The sequence below is a fragment of the Aegilops tauschii genome, chromosome 3, assembly GCF_002575655.3.
Source record: "Aegilops tauschii subsp. strangulata cultivar AL8/78 chromosome 3, Aet v6.0, whole genome shotgun sequence".
Classification (NCBI taxonomy): domain Eukaryota; kingdom Viridiplantae; phylum Streptophyta; class Magnoliopsida; order Poales; family Poaceae; genus Aegilops; species Aegilops tauschii.
The window spans coordinates 489,456,295-489,472,732 of NC_053037.3; the positions used below are offsets into that span (position 1 = coordinate 489,456,295).

Sequence of the window (16,438 nt, forward strand, 5' to 3'; positions counted from 1 at the left end):
ATACGATCAATTTTTGGATTCAGTGTGGGAGTGGGCATACCAACTCACTTGCAAAATTTGTGGTCATTCCGAATATGTCAAAAAATTGACCTCGTTCTCCGGAGACCGTTCGGGTAGGAGCGAAGGCCCCGTCCGAAAATAAGTTTTTTTCGACATCCTTCAAATGAACCCAATTTTTTTTGATAGTGTTCTACCATCATGACTAGGATGCATGAAAAGTTTCGTGGCTTTTTGCAGTCAAGACATTTTGTACGATTTTCACGGAGAAAACACAGTAAACTACTCTTCGGAGATGCCGCAACATGTGTTTGGTGTGGGAATACGTTCAATTTTTAGTTGAGTGTTGGGGTGGGCATATCAACTCGTTTGCAAACATTGAGGTCATTCTGAAGGTCGTTTTTTAATGTATATACACATAATTTATAAAGTATAAATAAAGGTACATATGTATAAACAATTGTGAGGTTTTTTATAATGTATAAATAAACACATTAGTAAAACATATTTTCTGAATATTAATTAAAAAACAAAATACAATATAAATGACACGGGGCGTCTGTCCGGTCAGTTTTTTGTTTATTTTGCGTCTTTCCGTTTATTCTTTCACAATTTTAGGGTTCAATATTTTAACAATTTTCATAATGTTCGAATACCACGACAATTCATTACATCATCAAATGAAACATACCAATTTTTTTAGATAAACCGACCCGACTTCATTCATAATTGAAGATAGACTTAAACCGATCCGACTACATAACTTAGAATCGAATTTAAATTTAAACATAAACTTAAATTAAACATTAACTTAAACCTAAACCTAACCTAGACAACTCCTCGTCGCCGCCGCCGGTGAGATCGATGACCGGCGCCATGCCGCCGTCGCCGTCGTCGCCACTGAAGTCGTCGTCCGACGCCCACAAGTCCGCCTCCTCCCGCGCCTGCTGCAACTGCACTGCCGCCAAGGCCGCCTCGTCTGCCGACTGGGCCAGCACCGTAAGCAGCCCCGGCGGGTCGTCGGGGTCGCCGTCCTGCATGAGGGCGGCCTGCTCCGGCGGGACGGGGACCAGCGCCGGGGCAGGGGGCGGCTGGTGTGCCGGGGCCCGTGGGGCGGGAGCAGGTGCGGCGTGGCGGCGGCTAGACCCGACCTCGGCGGTGATGTCTCCGACGGGGCGGCCGGCCGCCACGTCCCTGAACGCGCCGAGGACGACGTCGAAATCTTTGCCGCGCCAGAAGCCATGGCGGGCCCTTCTATTGTAACTGCCGCCAGGGAAGGCGCGGAGGTCCGCTGTCGTCGGCGGCGGGCCAAGTGTGGGTCTGCCGTCGGCGCCGATCCTCCATGGCCCCGACACCTTGGTCACCGGCGGCACCATCAGGCCGAACCGCGCGAGGTCCTCGGTGTGGCCGATCGTGAGGCTGGACGGCCAGGCGCCGCCCGGCCAAGCCCCCTCGTCGGAGTCGCTCGAAGACATGGCGGGCGCGGTGGAGTGGAGAAGATGGAGTGGCGCGGTGGAGTGGAGAAGATGGGGTGGAGAAGGCCGACACGGGTTGGCCTTTTATAGCCGGCGGGGAGAGGGAGGCGTCGGTGGGAGGCGGGCGGCCCGACGTGTGGGCATGCGGCCGCGGCAGGCCCGAGGCGGAAGGCGGGCGGCAGTCGGCTGGTCGCCGCAGGCGCGGCAGCGGAGGCACGACAGAGGAGGCCATCAGGCGGGCGCCCCGACGCGGCGGCGGGCGGCAGGCGGCCGGTTGTGGAAGGCGAGTGCAGGTGCGGCAGAGGCGACTGGTCAACGGCCGTCGGTGGCGCTTGGCGCGAGGAGGCGGTGCCGGCATGAATGCCAGATTTAATGCGGACATGCAGTTAGTGCCCCATGACAGACGCACCACGTCCACACGCACGCGCCACGCCCACGCCCACACGCACGCCCCACTGCCCGGTCAACGCCGTCTTAGAATAAACCCTTGACCCGATATTGTGGGCCCATGCCATTGACCCCGACATTGTGGGCCCACGCGTGCGGCTCGACTCGTTGGCTGTCGGCGGCTGCGCGGCGCGGCTCGCTCGGCAGCCCCATATACGCGGGCGCACGAGGGTATCGGCGTCGACACGTGGGGGCAGTTTTTTTATATAAGACGATCGTGCCCCTGGCCGCGAAGGGGTATGGGCTAATCTTAGTCTACACAACAGTGCAAGACTCCTGTAGGTTCAGCCCACTTCAGAGAAATATTATCTAACTAATTAAATGCCCCTTCAAATGCACAGCCAGGCGCCTAGAAGCTTCTTATCAAATAATGTAATTAATTAGTGTGTGAATCTTCTTTTATATGTAAACAATGCTTTTACTACGTGAGTCCTCTTGATTTGTTGGCCAGAGACTAATAGAAAGAAGCAAACCTATTCTTAACTTTTTCCTCTACCAATCTATTATGAAGTTCTTATATACAATGAAAAAAATTCTTCTTGGTTGGTACTGAGTGTTGACAAGAAGGGAAAGGTGCAGGTAAGCTAATAGGCCTTTCCGTACGGAAAATACACTTTGGTTCCTGGTTGTATATGCATCTTATATGGGGATTTTTTTAAATATTTTAATAAAAAGTCAAAATAGGTAAGAACTATTTTGACAAAACACTTGACTTACTTTTGCACTGATATATAAATCTCGACGAAAAAAAAAAACAAAAGTTGACCTCACAGCAAAAAAGACAAAATTTATTTGCTATTATAAGTCACTATTCACACTATTTTAGCCAAAAATTTGTCTGTTTTGAAAAGAAGACAAAAGGATATATTTTTTTGTGGATTTTATTTCTCACGAGTACAATAGAAGGTCAAGTTTATTTTAAAAATATTTTCAGGAATTTTTGACCTTTTATTGAATTACTAATTTTTTCCCATATAGGATGCATATGTCCCCATACACCAAAAATTCCCCTCCCTTTCCGTACGTCCTACCTTGCGCGGAACTCATGGAACCTTCATGTCACCATCTACAAACGACACAATCGATAAAGATGTCATTCACACCCATACATCGAGCGGTACGAGAATGGCATCCCGGAGGGCCAGCGTAGCGCACAAGCAGACGTACTTTGCCGTTCTAGAACGATGCTACTTTGATGTCTCATCTGGAAGGTGGAAGCTTTGGCGTTGCGTGTGACCATCTGCTCAATGTTCACTCACCTACCTCCAATCTTGCTAGGCCGTTCTAGTACTGTCATCCGCTGGAGTGCAGGCACGAGCATGTCCTCCGATTTCTTCCCGTCCCATGCATGACTCCGTTTTCTCCGTGCAGGTGCGACTTCCCTCTGCTCCCCGCGCGCTACATAATCTCTCACCTCATGCGTCGCTAACACTTGAGCACTTCAACACTTACGTGTCACCTAGCAAGCGCGCTCATCCATGGCGGACATACGGTGCGACCAGCCCAAGATGACGCCAGCAAGCCCGTCGTCCCTAAGGATCTTCGGCTACGACGTGCCCGGCGGCGCCACCGACGCCGCTGCCGCCGTGCTGACTCCGCCGCCGACGCCGCCGGCCGACGCGCGGAGGTTCGGGTGCCAGTACTGCTCTCGCGAGTTCGCCAACTCGCAGGCGCTGGGCGGGCATCAGAACGCGCACAAAAAGGAGCGGCAGCAGCTGAAGCGCGCGCGCCTGCAGGTCGACGCCAGGATGAGCTACTTCGCGCCGCCGCCGGGGCACCTGATCGCCGTGGGACACGCAGGGTCGTCGGCCTACACGCGGGACGCCTTCCACAGATGGGTCTACCTCGCGCACCAGTCAGCGGCGGGCTTGCCCTTCCATGCTCTGCCAGCCGGTGGTGGGTGCCACGCCGAGCCGCGGCTGCTCCAGGACCCAAGGGACTGCGGCAGCGCCGCCATCAGCACCAGCAGTGGTGCTCGTGCCTGCACTCCAGCGGATGACAGTACCGAGGAAGCCTCCGCGATGGGGGTGGGGCTCGACCTCGATCTCAGACTTGCTCCGGCCACTTCATCGTGAAATTGGATAACTCCATCTTCACATGCATGAGTTAACCATATAATGTAACGAGTTGTCAAGTCCCATCCTCCAAGGCTTATGACCATGTCACTTCTGCCGTTCTCTTGGGAATCATATTTCTCCTTTTTCATTCATTCGGACTTTCATGCGAAGAAATGACCGATGGATATACATGATAATAATATCTGGAAAATCGTTTAAGAATTAAATACATCTCAAATATTCTTTCCAGATCATATCATATTGAATATATATAACCATTTTCATTTGAATTAATCCATAAGTAAATCGTGCTGACATTGTTGACAATATTCATCTCATGTTTTGTAAGCTAATATATTTGAGCACATACTAGGCATAGAACAAGAACTGAACTTGGAACCAAAGATTACCCAATATTTAAATTAATCCATAAGAAAAGGAGGTTAGATTTCCCACTTCATTGTAACTACTGAAAAAAAACTACTGGACTTGAAACCAATTTTTTTTACTAAAGTTGGTATGAACCGACTGATGCAGATTGCACATAGTATGGTGCAACCAATTCAGATGGCTTTCATGCAGGGCAGACACATACTAGTGGGTGTTGTCGTCCTACATGAAACACTACATGAAATGCACTCGAAAAAACTGGATGGGTTGGTTTTCAAAGTAGACTTTGAGAAGGCATATGATAAGGACAGGCCGAGTCATTTGTGCAAAAAGGCAACGTAGGGTTTAAAGTGAATGATGACACATGCCATTCTTTCCAGACGCAAAAGGGCGTAAGACAGGGATACCCGATGTCTCCTATCTTGTTCAACATAGTGGTAGATATGTTGAGAATTCTTATTGGTAGGGCCAAAGAGGATGGGCACGTAGGCGGACTCGTACCCCATCTTGTGGACGGGGGGAGGGGTGTCCATACCCCAATACGCTGACAACGTTGTTATTTTCATGGAACATGATTTGGCAAAGGCTAGAGAAATGAAGCTTGTGCTATGCTTGTTTGAGCAATTGTCGGGGTTGAAGATCAACTTTTAACAAAAGTAAATTGTTCCATTTTGGGAGAGCCAAAGATGAACAAGTGGCTTACAGACAATTGTTTGGATGTGAACTGGGGTCCCTACCATTTAGCTATCTAGGCATACTAATTCATCATCGCAAACTATCCAGCAAGAAGTGGAAGTGTATTGAAGATCAACTTGATAAAAAAACTAAACTGCTGGAAAGGTAAGCTTATGTCTTATGGTGGTCGCTTGGTACTGATAAACTCAGTGCTCACAAGTATGCCAATGTTCCTATTGTCTTTCCTTAAAGTACTTGTAGGGGTATGGAAAAGCTTAGACTTTTATCGATCACGATTTTTCTGGCAATGTGATGAGATAAAGACAAAATACTGGCTGACCAAGTGGGATATTATTTGTAGACCGAAGGACCAGGGTGGGCTTGGGATTGAGAATTTCAAAGTAAAGAATAGATGCCTGCTGAGTAAATGGTTGTACAGGCTTTCGATTGAGATGAAGTTACATGGGTACAATTTTGCGTAATAAGTACCTGCAATCTAAGACCTTGGCCCAGGTTACTGTAAGACCCGATGATTCACCTTTATGGAAGGGGCTAATGAGGATGAAAGCAACATTCTTTCATAGGATGTAGTTCATCATTGGGAACAGTAATTCAACTATATTCTGGAAGGATACATGGCTAGGGGAGACGCCTTTAGCCACACAATATCCGTCTCTTTATAATACTGTACAGCGTAAAGACGCTTATGTTGCTACAGTATTACAGTCTGACCCACTAAACATCCAGTTCAGGAGGTCCTTAGTAGGAGACCAATGGGAAGCATGGCTACATCTCGTGCGGAGGTTGATGGACATTCACCTCTCTGATGAGACAGATTCAATTCATAGGAAACTATCTGTAAATGAAGTTTTCTCAATGAAATCTATGTATTTAGACCTATTTGATTCTGGTCCAATTCCAAAGTCATTGCATATTTGGAAGATTAAAGTACCTTTAAGAATCAAAATCTTCACGTGCTTCGTTCACAAGGAGGTGATTCTGACTAAGGGTAACTTGGCAAAGCGAAGATGGGTAGGTAGTAAACGATGTTGCTTTTATGACCAGGATGAAACTATTCAACACCTATTTCTCAATTGTTCGCTCGCCAAACTTTTATGATGTTCGATTCGTATAGCCTTTAATATTAGCCCTCCAAATAGTATTAACACGTTATTTGGGATGTGGCTAAGTGGAGTGGAGCCAAATACTGCGGGACATATTCAGATAGGAGTATGCGCATTACTTTTGGCTATATGGAACTGCATAAATGATATGATTTTTAACAGACAAACTCTTATAATATTTTTACAGGTTATATACACGGCCACTACTTGGATCCGTATGTGGTCATTACTCACTCTTCCAGAAGCCAGTGAGCTTTTGACTGTTAGGAGTAACCGGTGGGAGATGGTAGCACGGGGTATTTACAACCGGTTTGGACAACAGCCCAATAATAAGCTAGGTGTTTAGTCATCTCGTGCTATTTTCGTCGGTTGTGGCAACTTTTATCTTAATTTCATGCAGGCTGAGCATATTTTTTGACTATTAGGTGTAACCGGTGGGAGACGGTAGCACGGGGTATTTACAACCGGTTTGGACATGCAGGCTGCCAATCATTTTTTTGAAAATCTAAACACATTTTGAATATATGGAGTTTTTTGAAAATTTAAACAAAATTTGAAATTCTGAACACTTTATAAAAAATAAACAAATTTTAAAATTCTGAACATTTTATTTTTTTCGAATTTCTAAACATTTTTGAAAATTTAAACAAAATTTGAAATTTTAAACATTTTATGGAAATTTAAGCAAAATTTGAAATTCTGAACTTTTTCGAAAATTAAAACAAATTTTGAAATTCTGAACATTTTCTAAAATTTAAACAAAATTTGAAATTCTAAATATTTTTTGAAAATTTAAACAAAATTTGAAATTACGAACAATTTTTGAAATTTAAACATATTTGGACGTGTTCTGATGGGTGGGGACGAGGGTCGGGGCGAGCATGGTTGCCTCCATGCACCCTCTCTAGGTTGCATGAGATGGGCATGACTGAGGGCCCTTTTTGCATTAGATGGGCATAGCCCAGGTGAGCCCATGCACCCTACCAAACAAGTAAAAGTGGGTCGGATTGAAAACTTTTGCCCTCATGCACCCTATCAAACACACCCATAGATTACAGCTACCATCACACATATGTATGTAGTTTCTCAACTAGTCCCTCGTTGTACAAATATAAAATATTTTGGATATTTCACATTGGACGACATATGGGTTGAAAATGGGTGAACAAGCACACTAAAATGTGTTTATATACATCAAATTTAGAAAAAAGTTAGAACATATTATATTTGTGAATGGAGAGAGTATTTAGGTTATCATTATGACCATAGAATGGTGTAGTTACCCAGACTTTTAGGTAAATGCTTTCCACAATAGAATCTACACATGTCATATTTACCAGTATTGCATTGATGTAATTACTCAGATGTCTAGGTAGGAGTGATCACCATAACATATATATGTACTTACTGAGTCATTCAATTTGGCATTACCATCGTAACAGTAATATAATTATGGGGTAATTTAGGTTATAATTATGACGATAGCAGTATCATGGTTACCCAACTTTCAAGTTCCGGTTACCACCATGACATTGATTTATTGATTTAGATACCTAGTTGCATACGCTATTTTTATCACCATTCCACTTGTGTAGTTATTCTGGCCATCAAAATTTCAATTACCACCATGGGAAAAGTGTGTCCTGTTGGGGAACGTAGCATGAAATTTTAAAAATATCCTACGCGCACGCAAGATCTATCTAGGAGATGCATAGCAACGAGAGGGGAAGAGTGTGTCCACGTACCCTTGTAGACCGAAAGCGGAAGCGTTTGACAATGCGGTTGATGTAGTCGAACTTCTTCTCGTTCCGACCGATCAAGCACCGAACGTATGACACCTCCGAGTTCTGCACACGTTCAACTCGATGACGTCCCTCGAACTCTTGATCCAGCAAAGTGTTGAGAGAGAGTTTCGTCAGCACGACGGCGTGGTGACGGTGATGGTGAAGTGATCCGCGCAGGGCTTCGCCTAAGCACTACGACAATATGACCGGAGGCGTGAACTATGGAGGGGGTGGGGGGGGGGGGGGGCGCCGCACACGGCTAGGAATCAATGTTGTGTGTTCTAGCGGTGCCCCTCACGTATATATAGGTTGGAGGGGAGGAGAGGCAGCCAAGGGGGCGCACAAGTAGGAGGAATCCTACTTGGGCCCCTAGTCCAATTCGGCCTCCCCCTTTCCTTTTACCGGAAGGGGGAAAAGGGAAGAGAGGGGGGAGGAAGGAAAGGGGGGCCGAACCCCCTTCTATTCGGCCTCCTTCCTTAGGGGGGGGGTGCACCACCCCTTGTGGGCTTGTGTGCTTCCCTCCTATGGCCCATAAGGCCCATTATTCCCCCGGGGGGTTCTGGTAACCCCCCCAGTACTCGGATATGTACCCGGTATGCCTCGAAACATTTCCGGTGTTTGAATATCATCGTCCTATATATGAATCTTCACCCCTCGACCATTTTGAGACTCCTCGTCATGTCCGTGATCTCGTTCGGGACTCTGAACAACATTCGGTCACCAAATCACATAACTCATATAATACAAATCGTCATCGAACGTTAAGCGTGCGGACCCTACGGGTTCGTGAACTATGTAGACATGACCGAGACACCTCTCCGGTCAATAACCAACAGTGGAACCTGGATGCTCATATTGGTTCCCACATATTCTACGAAGATCTTTATCGGACGTACCGTAATGACAGCATACGTTATTCCCTTTGTCATCGGTATGTTACTTGCCCGAGATTCGAACGTCCGTATCTTCATACCTAGTTCAATCTCGTTACCGGCAAGTCACTTTACTCGTTTCATAATGCATCATCCCACAACTAACTCATTAGTCACATTGCTTGCAAGACTTATTATGATATGCATTAGCGAGAGGGCCCAGAGATACCTCTCCGATACTCGGAGTGACAAATCCTAATCTCGCTCTATGCTAACCCAACAAATACCTTCGGAGATACCTGTAGAGCATCTTTATAATCACCCAGTTACGTTGTGACGTTTGATAACACACAAGGTATTCCTTCGGTATCCGGGAGTTGCATAATCTCATTGTCAAAGGAATATGTATATGTCATGAAGAAAGCAATAGCAATAAAACTTTCACGATCATTATGCTAAGCTAACAGATGGGCCTTGCCCATCACATCATTCTTCTAATGATGTGATCCCGTTCATCAAATGACAACACATGTTCATGGCTAGGAAAGTTAACCATCTTTGATTAACAAGCTAGTCTAGTAGAGGCTTACTAGGGACATTGTGTTTTGTCTATGTATCCACACATGTATCAAGTTTTCCGTTAATACAATTCTAGCATGAATAATAAATATTTATCACGATATAAGAAAATATAAATAACAACTTTATTATTGCCTCTAGTGCATATTTCCTTCATGCCCAACACAACTCATGGGCTTCATTGGACATAATCATATTACCCACCCCCCCACCCCCAACAAGCACACACACAAAAGGAAAAAGATACCAAAAAGTATTGCCCAAATGTACATGTGTTTGGCCTTTAGAGTGATGTCATCATCGCAACAAGTACAACCATTCAAACCAGATCATGGTTCGGAGCAGGGGTTGTGTTAGGCCCCAGGTAGGCAGGGCCTTGGCCTAGGGCGTGGAGGAGTTTGGCATTGTTTACTGTAGCAAAAATGACACTGTAGCGCAATGTAGCATACAGTATCTAACAACTTGCCTAGGGTATGGATTGATCCTGCCGCCGCTACTGGTTTGGTGGCTTGGTTTGAACAAGATAAACCTTGAATCTCGTGTGTTTGAAACAACACACACTTTTTTCTACTCACGCACGTTGAGTAGTCTCCATGGAATCAAGCAGTGCTAGTGTCGGGTGGGCTAGCTGTGCCATTCATTCGCGTTTGCGAGCGCTCGGGGACTCGGTGTTGGGCAGGGGTGGCGCGCAAGAGCTATTAGTCGCTTATTGCGAGTCGGTAGCTTCTCTTATCTGAAGGAAATTTTTTTCTTGCGTAGCAACTGGGTCACATTGTTTCATTGTTTTTTTTCGCTCCATGGCTTACGGTCGCTTCACTGGTTCAAAAGCGGGTTTCTTTGTTTTTTTCGTTTCTCTTTTCGGTTTCTTTGTTTTTTCGCCGATTTTCTTTAGGTCTTTTGTTTTTCACTGGTTTTCTTTGTTTCTTTATCATATTTTCATTTTTCTTTTATTTTCCTTATTTTTCCTTTGTTTTCTTCGATTTGTTTTTGTTTCTTTCTTGGTTTTCACTAGTATTTTTTCTTTTCTTCATTTTTTTGCCAGTTTTATTTTTGTATCTTTCCTGATTTTTATAGGTTTTTTCTTCATTTTCTTTGTTTCTTTCTCGCCTTTTTATTCTATTTTTGGTGGTTTTTTTGGGGTTTTCTTTTTCTTTTTATAATGATTTCCTTTATTTCTTTTTAAGTTTTCGTTTGTCTTCTTTTTTTATATATGAAAAACATTTGATCACGCATTTTCAAAATATTAAATGTGTATAAAAATGCTACTGATGTGTAAAAGAAATGTACACCATACATTAAATAAAAGTAGACACCAAAAACATATAATCAAAATAAGTTAATTCTTTATTTTAAAAATGTTAAACATGTATGTAAATTGTTTCTGATGTATATAAAAAATGTATATTGTGTGTGAAAAATGTGTATTGCCATCATTAAAATGTTCAACACACGATTAACATTTTTTATACAAGTTTAATATCATTTAAATATATGATCAAAATTAATTTCATACATGATTAAAATTAATTTCATACATATTGTATATTTTTTGTATACATGTATAAATTTTTTTCTATACATATTTAACATTTTTCAATTGTGTGATTAACATTTTTCAAATGATTGATTAACATTGCATATTCTCTGTATACATTTTTCATAGACATGAGAAATATTTTTATACACATTTAAAAACATGAAAAAACATTAAAGAAATCAAGTTGTGGCCTGTGGCCTCCCGCACACTTGGGCTGGCACGGTCTGGCAATCGCCTTCAGGAGAGGCTGCCCTACATCTTGCTATGACCGAGATATAGAAGTGCCCGGCTTGGCGGCTTGAAGCTTCCCGCAATTAGGGTTGGGCCTTCATGCGGTCGGGGCCGGATGGAAGGATTGATGTTTTGTCCGTTCGAGTAACACACACTTGTGCGTTTGAAGATATCAAAAGGTTCGGTAGGAACATTTTGACTGCTCCGTAATTAAACTATGTGCATCCGTATCACAATAAACTAGTCCATATTTAGTACTCCCTCCGGTTCTTTTTTACTTCACATATAAAATTTGTCAGGACTCGTTTGACCGTATTTATATTAAATATATCAACATCCATAATTCTAAAGTTATACAATGTAAAAGTTAAATTCATGATACATCTATGTTGATTTCGTGTTGTGAATGTTGATACTTTTTTTTATAAAGTCGGTCAAACTTTTTGAAGTTTTACTTTAGACGAATCTTATGTATGGAGTAAAAAAGACCAGAAGGAGTAAGATTTTGTAATATACGCCCAGAAAACAGAGGAGAAGGCGCAATTTCTATCGCACGTATTGTTGATGTTTTGGTCGAGTACGGTGGAGCGTTTGTGATTTGGACGCACCCTTTTTTAGGGGACGCGCTCTCTTTCACTAAACTTCGATCAACCGTTGATGAGCCCTAGTATAAAATTATTTAGCATGGAAACATACCGGCTGCAACGAAATTTGTTCTGTATCTCAGCCTTACTTAACCGAGCCATGGCAAGCCGAGCTCTCCCTCTCCTCCAGCTCACTGCCACCCTCTTGGTGGCGCTACTCGCGACGTGCCATGCCGGCAGCATCGCCGTCTACTGGGGCCAGAACGACGGCGAGGCGTCGCTAGCAGAGACGTGCGCCTCTGGGAACTACAAGTTCGTCATCCTCGCTTTTCTCCCAAAGTTCGGCAAGGGCCAAACGCCACAGCTTGACCTTGCCAGCCACTGCGACCCTTCGTCCGGTGGCTGCAGAGGCCAGAGCAAGGACATCAAAATGTGCCAGAGCCGTGGCGTGAAAGTCCTTCTCTCCATCGGCGGCGGCGATGGTAGTTATGGCCTCTCTTCTCCCGGCGACGCACAGCAGGTTGCCTTGTACCTCTGGAACAACTACCTGGGCGGTGCGTCCTCCTCCGGTCCCCTCGGCGACGTCGTGCTGGACGGCATTGACTTTGACATCGAGCAAGGCAGCGCCAAGTTCTGGAACGATCTCGCCACTGACCTAAAGAATTTGGGAAAGAACGGAGGCAATACCGTACTGCTGAGCGCGGCACCGCAGTGCCCGTTCCCGGATGAATGGGACGGCGGTGCGACCAGCACTGGGCTGTTCGACTATGTGTGGGTGCAGTTCTACAACAACGAAGAATGCTAGTTCAGTGCGGGGCGGGGGGCATTCATGGACGCGTGGAAGAAGTGGGAGTCAGTGCCGGCGGGGAAGATCTTCTTGGGGCTTCCGGCCTCCAAGGACGCGGCGGGCACAGGGTTCGTCCCTGCCAGCGAGCTCACTTCACGTGTGCTGCCACTCATCAAGGGCTCTTCAAAGTACGGTGGTGTCATGCTATGGTCCAAGTTCTATGATGACCAAACCGGCTATAGCTCTGCCATCAAGAGCGATGTGTGATAGTTCTCTCTAGTCTATTTCGTTTGGTTGAGTTGTTATTATTATGTGTCTTGTATTATGTATCATAGGATCATGTGTTAATTGTTTGAGATGACGTCTGATATTGCCATATGTGAATATATGAATAAAAACACAGTATAGTTTCTTTGAACCAGGTCTCATATTACATCAAATTTTGAACTCCATACTTTTCATCATGCACTACACTGCTTTTGATTCTACAGAAAAGTAAGTGTACAATATTTGGTCAACTGTGGTTCTAGTTCAATATTGGTCAGTTTGAATACCATTCACTGACAATGTGACTTGTCGACATTTTAAGAATAATAACTTTCGCCATCTTGCAACTAGAAGAAATTATATAGATGATGCTAAACTAGGACTAGAGCTAGAACTAGAACTGGAAGAAAGTTATTATTCTTTTTTAAGAATAACAAGTTTTTGGAAAATACTTCCCTGGAATTTTGATACAATTATTCTTGTGCACTTGCACGACGTCAACAAGTCATTTGCATATCTCAAGAGACAAAACATACACTAATATTTTGTGGGACGATGAAGGGAGAACAACCTACCAGATTTATTTTCCAAAATTTCCTGAGTACAAAGTTTACAATACAACTGAACTAGCCAACAAAGGCCAAAACACTATTCAAACAACAATTTCTTTTACATAGGTACATAACATAAGAGAACATGAGTGGTTGTTTTACCATATGAGAAAAGTTATTTGTATAGCATAGACAAAATAGGTTGCCTCATCTTCATTTATCAAACCTTGGCCTTACGTCACATGTTCGGTTGGGAATATGATCTAGAGACAATTATAGTGATGATTATGCTCCCATGTATCCATGATTTACTAATATTGTCCTTCAATATCATCTTGACATAGGTTGGTGAATACTTTTAGTTTTTGTGAAACTCTTTGTTGTATGATGTTATGATAACAATTGCTAGCCATTGAGGATATGAGCGCACATATTCGAAGATTAGCATATCATTTGTCGATGACCTTGTTTCGTAGGTCGTGAGTATATGTGATGTCAGTATGATAATAAGACTTGCGTTGGTAGAACATAGGTGTGACATACCTACTTGGAGATGTAGTGCAAATTGTCATTTGCTGGTCTAAAGTATAGTGTATACGCCATGATCTACAGTTGAGGTCACCATACATTCTTGGGATGTGAATACTGAATAGGCCTTCTTAGGGTCTATCAACACTTGTTCGTAAATGAATGAAGGAAATATGCCCTAGAGGCAATAATAAAGTTGTTATTTATATTTCCTTATATCATGATAAATTTTTATTATTCATGCTAGACTTGTATTAACCGGAAACTTGATACATGTGCGGATACATAGACAAAACAGCGTGTCCCTAGTAAGCCTCTACTAGACTAGCTCGTTAATGAAAGATGGTTAAGTTTCCTAACCATAGACATGTGTTGTCATTTAATGAATGGGATCACATCATTAGGAGAATGATGTGATGGACAAGACCCATCCGTTAGCTTAGCATATTGATCGTTCAGTTTTATTGCTATTGGTTTCTTCATGTCAAATACATATTCTTTCGACTATGAGATTATGCAACTCCCGGATACCGGAGGAATACCTTGTGTTCTATCAAACGTCACAACGTATGGGTGATTATAAAGATGCTCTACAGGTTTCTCCGAAGGTGTTTGTCGGGTTGGCATAGATCGAGATTAGGATTTGTCACTCCGGGTATCGATGAGGTATCTCTGGGCCATCTTGGGAATGCACATCATAAGAAGCCTTGCAAGTAAAGTGACTAATGATTTATTTACAAGATGATGTATTACGGAATGAGTAAAGAGACTTGCCAGTAACATATTGAACTAGGTATGTGGATACCGACGATCGAATCTCGGGCAAGTAACATACCGATGGACAAAGGGAATAATGTATGTTGTCATAACGGTTCAATCGATAAAGATCTTCGTAGAATATGTAGGAGCCAATATGAGCATCCAGGTTCCGCTATTGGTTATTGACCAAAGAGGTGTCTCGGTCATGTCTACATAGTTCACGAACCCGTAGGGTCCGCACGCTTAACGTCCGATGACGATTTAGTATTATATGAATTATGTGATTTGGTGACCGAATGTTGTTCGGAGTCCCAGATAAGATCACAGACATGACGAGGAGTCTCGAAATGGTCGAGAGGTAAAGATTGATATATAGGACGATGGTATTCGGATACCGGAAGTATTCTGGAGGGTACCGGGTACATATAGGGTCACCGGAACGGGTTCCGGGCACCCCCGGCAAAGATATGGGCTTAATGGGCCAAGGGAGGGACAGACCAGCCCACAAAGGGCTGGTGCGTGATAACCCACAAGTATAGGGGATCGTTTGTAGCCTTCTTCGATAAATAAGAGTGTCGAACCCAACGAGGAGCTAAAGGCAGAACGAATATTCCCTCAAGTTCTATCGACCACCGATACAACTCTACGCACACTTGACGTTTGCTTTACCTAGAACAACTATGAAACTATTTTGCAAGAATAAAACTACGAGTACTTTGTGAGAATAAAACTACAAATAAATTGCATGGTAAGAAAAGTGGATAGCTTTTGTCAACAAGAAAGTCATTTGTCCCTAGGCAATCGATAACAAGTACCGGTAATCATTCTTGTAATTTTATATGAGGGAGAGGCATGAGCTAACATACTTTCTCTACTTGGATCATATGCACTTATGATTGGACCCCTAGCAAGCATCCGAAACTACTAAATATCATTAAGGTCATGAAACCCAGCCATAGCATTAAGTATCAAGTCCTCTTTATCCCATACGCAACAACCCACCTACTCGGGTTTAAGCTTATGTCACTCTCGCAACCCACCATAAGCGAATCATGAACATATTGCAATACCCTACAGAGGGGGCCCCTCACGTTTGCGCGAGACGGAGGGCACCGTAGGACAGCACCATAAATAAAATATACAATCATACAAACCAAGATCACGATTAACCCGTAGGACAAAACGAATCTACTCAAACATCATAGGATAACCATAGATCATTGGGAAATAATATATGGAGTTGAGCACCATGTTTAAGTAGATATTACAGCGGGGAGAAGGGGTGTTACACCGCTGCATAGAGGGGGAGAAACTTGGTGTTGACGGTAGCAAGATTGTTGATGTAGATCGCCGTCACGATCCTAGCCCCGGCGGCACTTTGGCGCCACCAGGAGAGAGGGGGAGAGAGCCCCCCTCCTTCTTGTTCTTCCTTGGCCTCCCCCCTAGATGGGAGGAGAGTTCCTCCTTTGGTCCATGGCCTCCGAGATTGGATCTCCCTATCTGTTCTCTTCTGTTTCGCGTTCCCCAGATCTGGCCCTTCACCGTTTCTTAAATTCCCGGAGATCCATAACTCCGATTGTGCTGAAATTTTTACACGATTGTTTTCCATAAATTATCTTTCTTGCGCGAGAAGAAGGGCCCCAACCGACGTTCGAGAAGGGCACAAGATACCTGGGTGCGCCAGGGGGTGCCCGCCACGCCCTAGTGGGTTGTGGTCACTGTGGGCCCCCGTTTGCGTTGATTCCACCTCTCAAAAATCATAAATATTCCAAAATAATTATCCGTAAATTTTTA

General features: G+C 44.0%; 1 protein-coding gene and 1 pseudogene across 1 annotated transcript; both read left to right on the forward strand.

Annotated features, from left to right (window-relative positions):
- The first annotated feature begins 3,200 nt into the window (after positions 1-3,200).
- LOC109768888 (zinc finger protein 6-like) lies at positions 3,201-4,128 on the forward strand. The gene is made up of 2 exons (XM_045234447.2): positions 3,201-3,290; positions 3,383-4,128. The coding sequence occupies exons 1-2, from the start codon at positions 3,264-3,266 to the stop codon at positions 3,992-3,994; spliced, it is 639 nt and encodes a 212-aa protein (XP_045090382.1). The 5' UTR covers positions 3,201-3,263; the 3' UTR covers positions 3,995-4,128.
- Positions 4,129-11,912: 7,784 nt separating this feature from the next.
- On the forward strand, positions 11,913-12,908 carry LOC109768887 (acidic endochitinase SE2-like; annotated as a pseudogene).
- Positions 12,909-16,438: the final 3,530 nt, after the last annotated feature.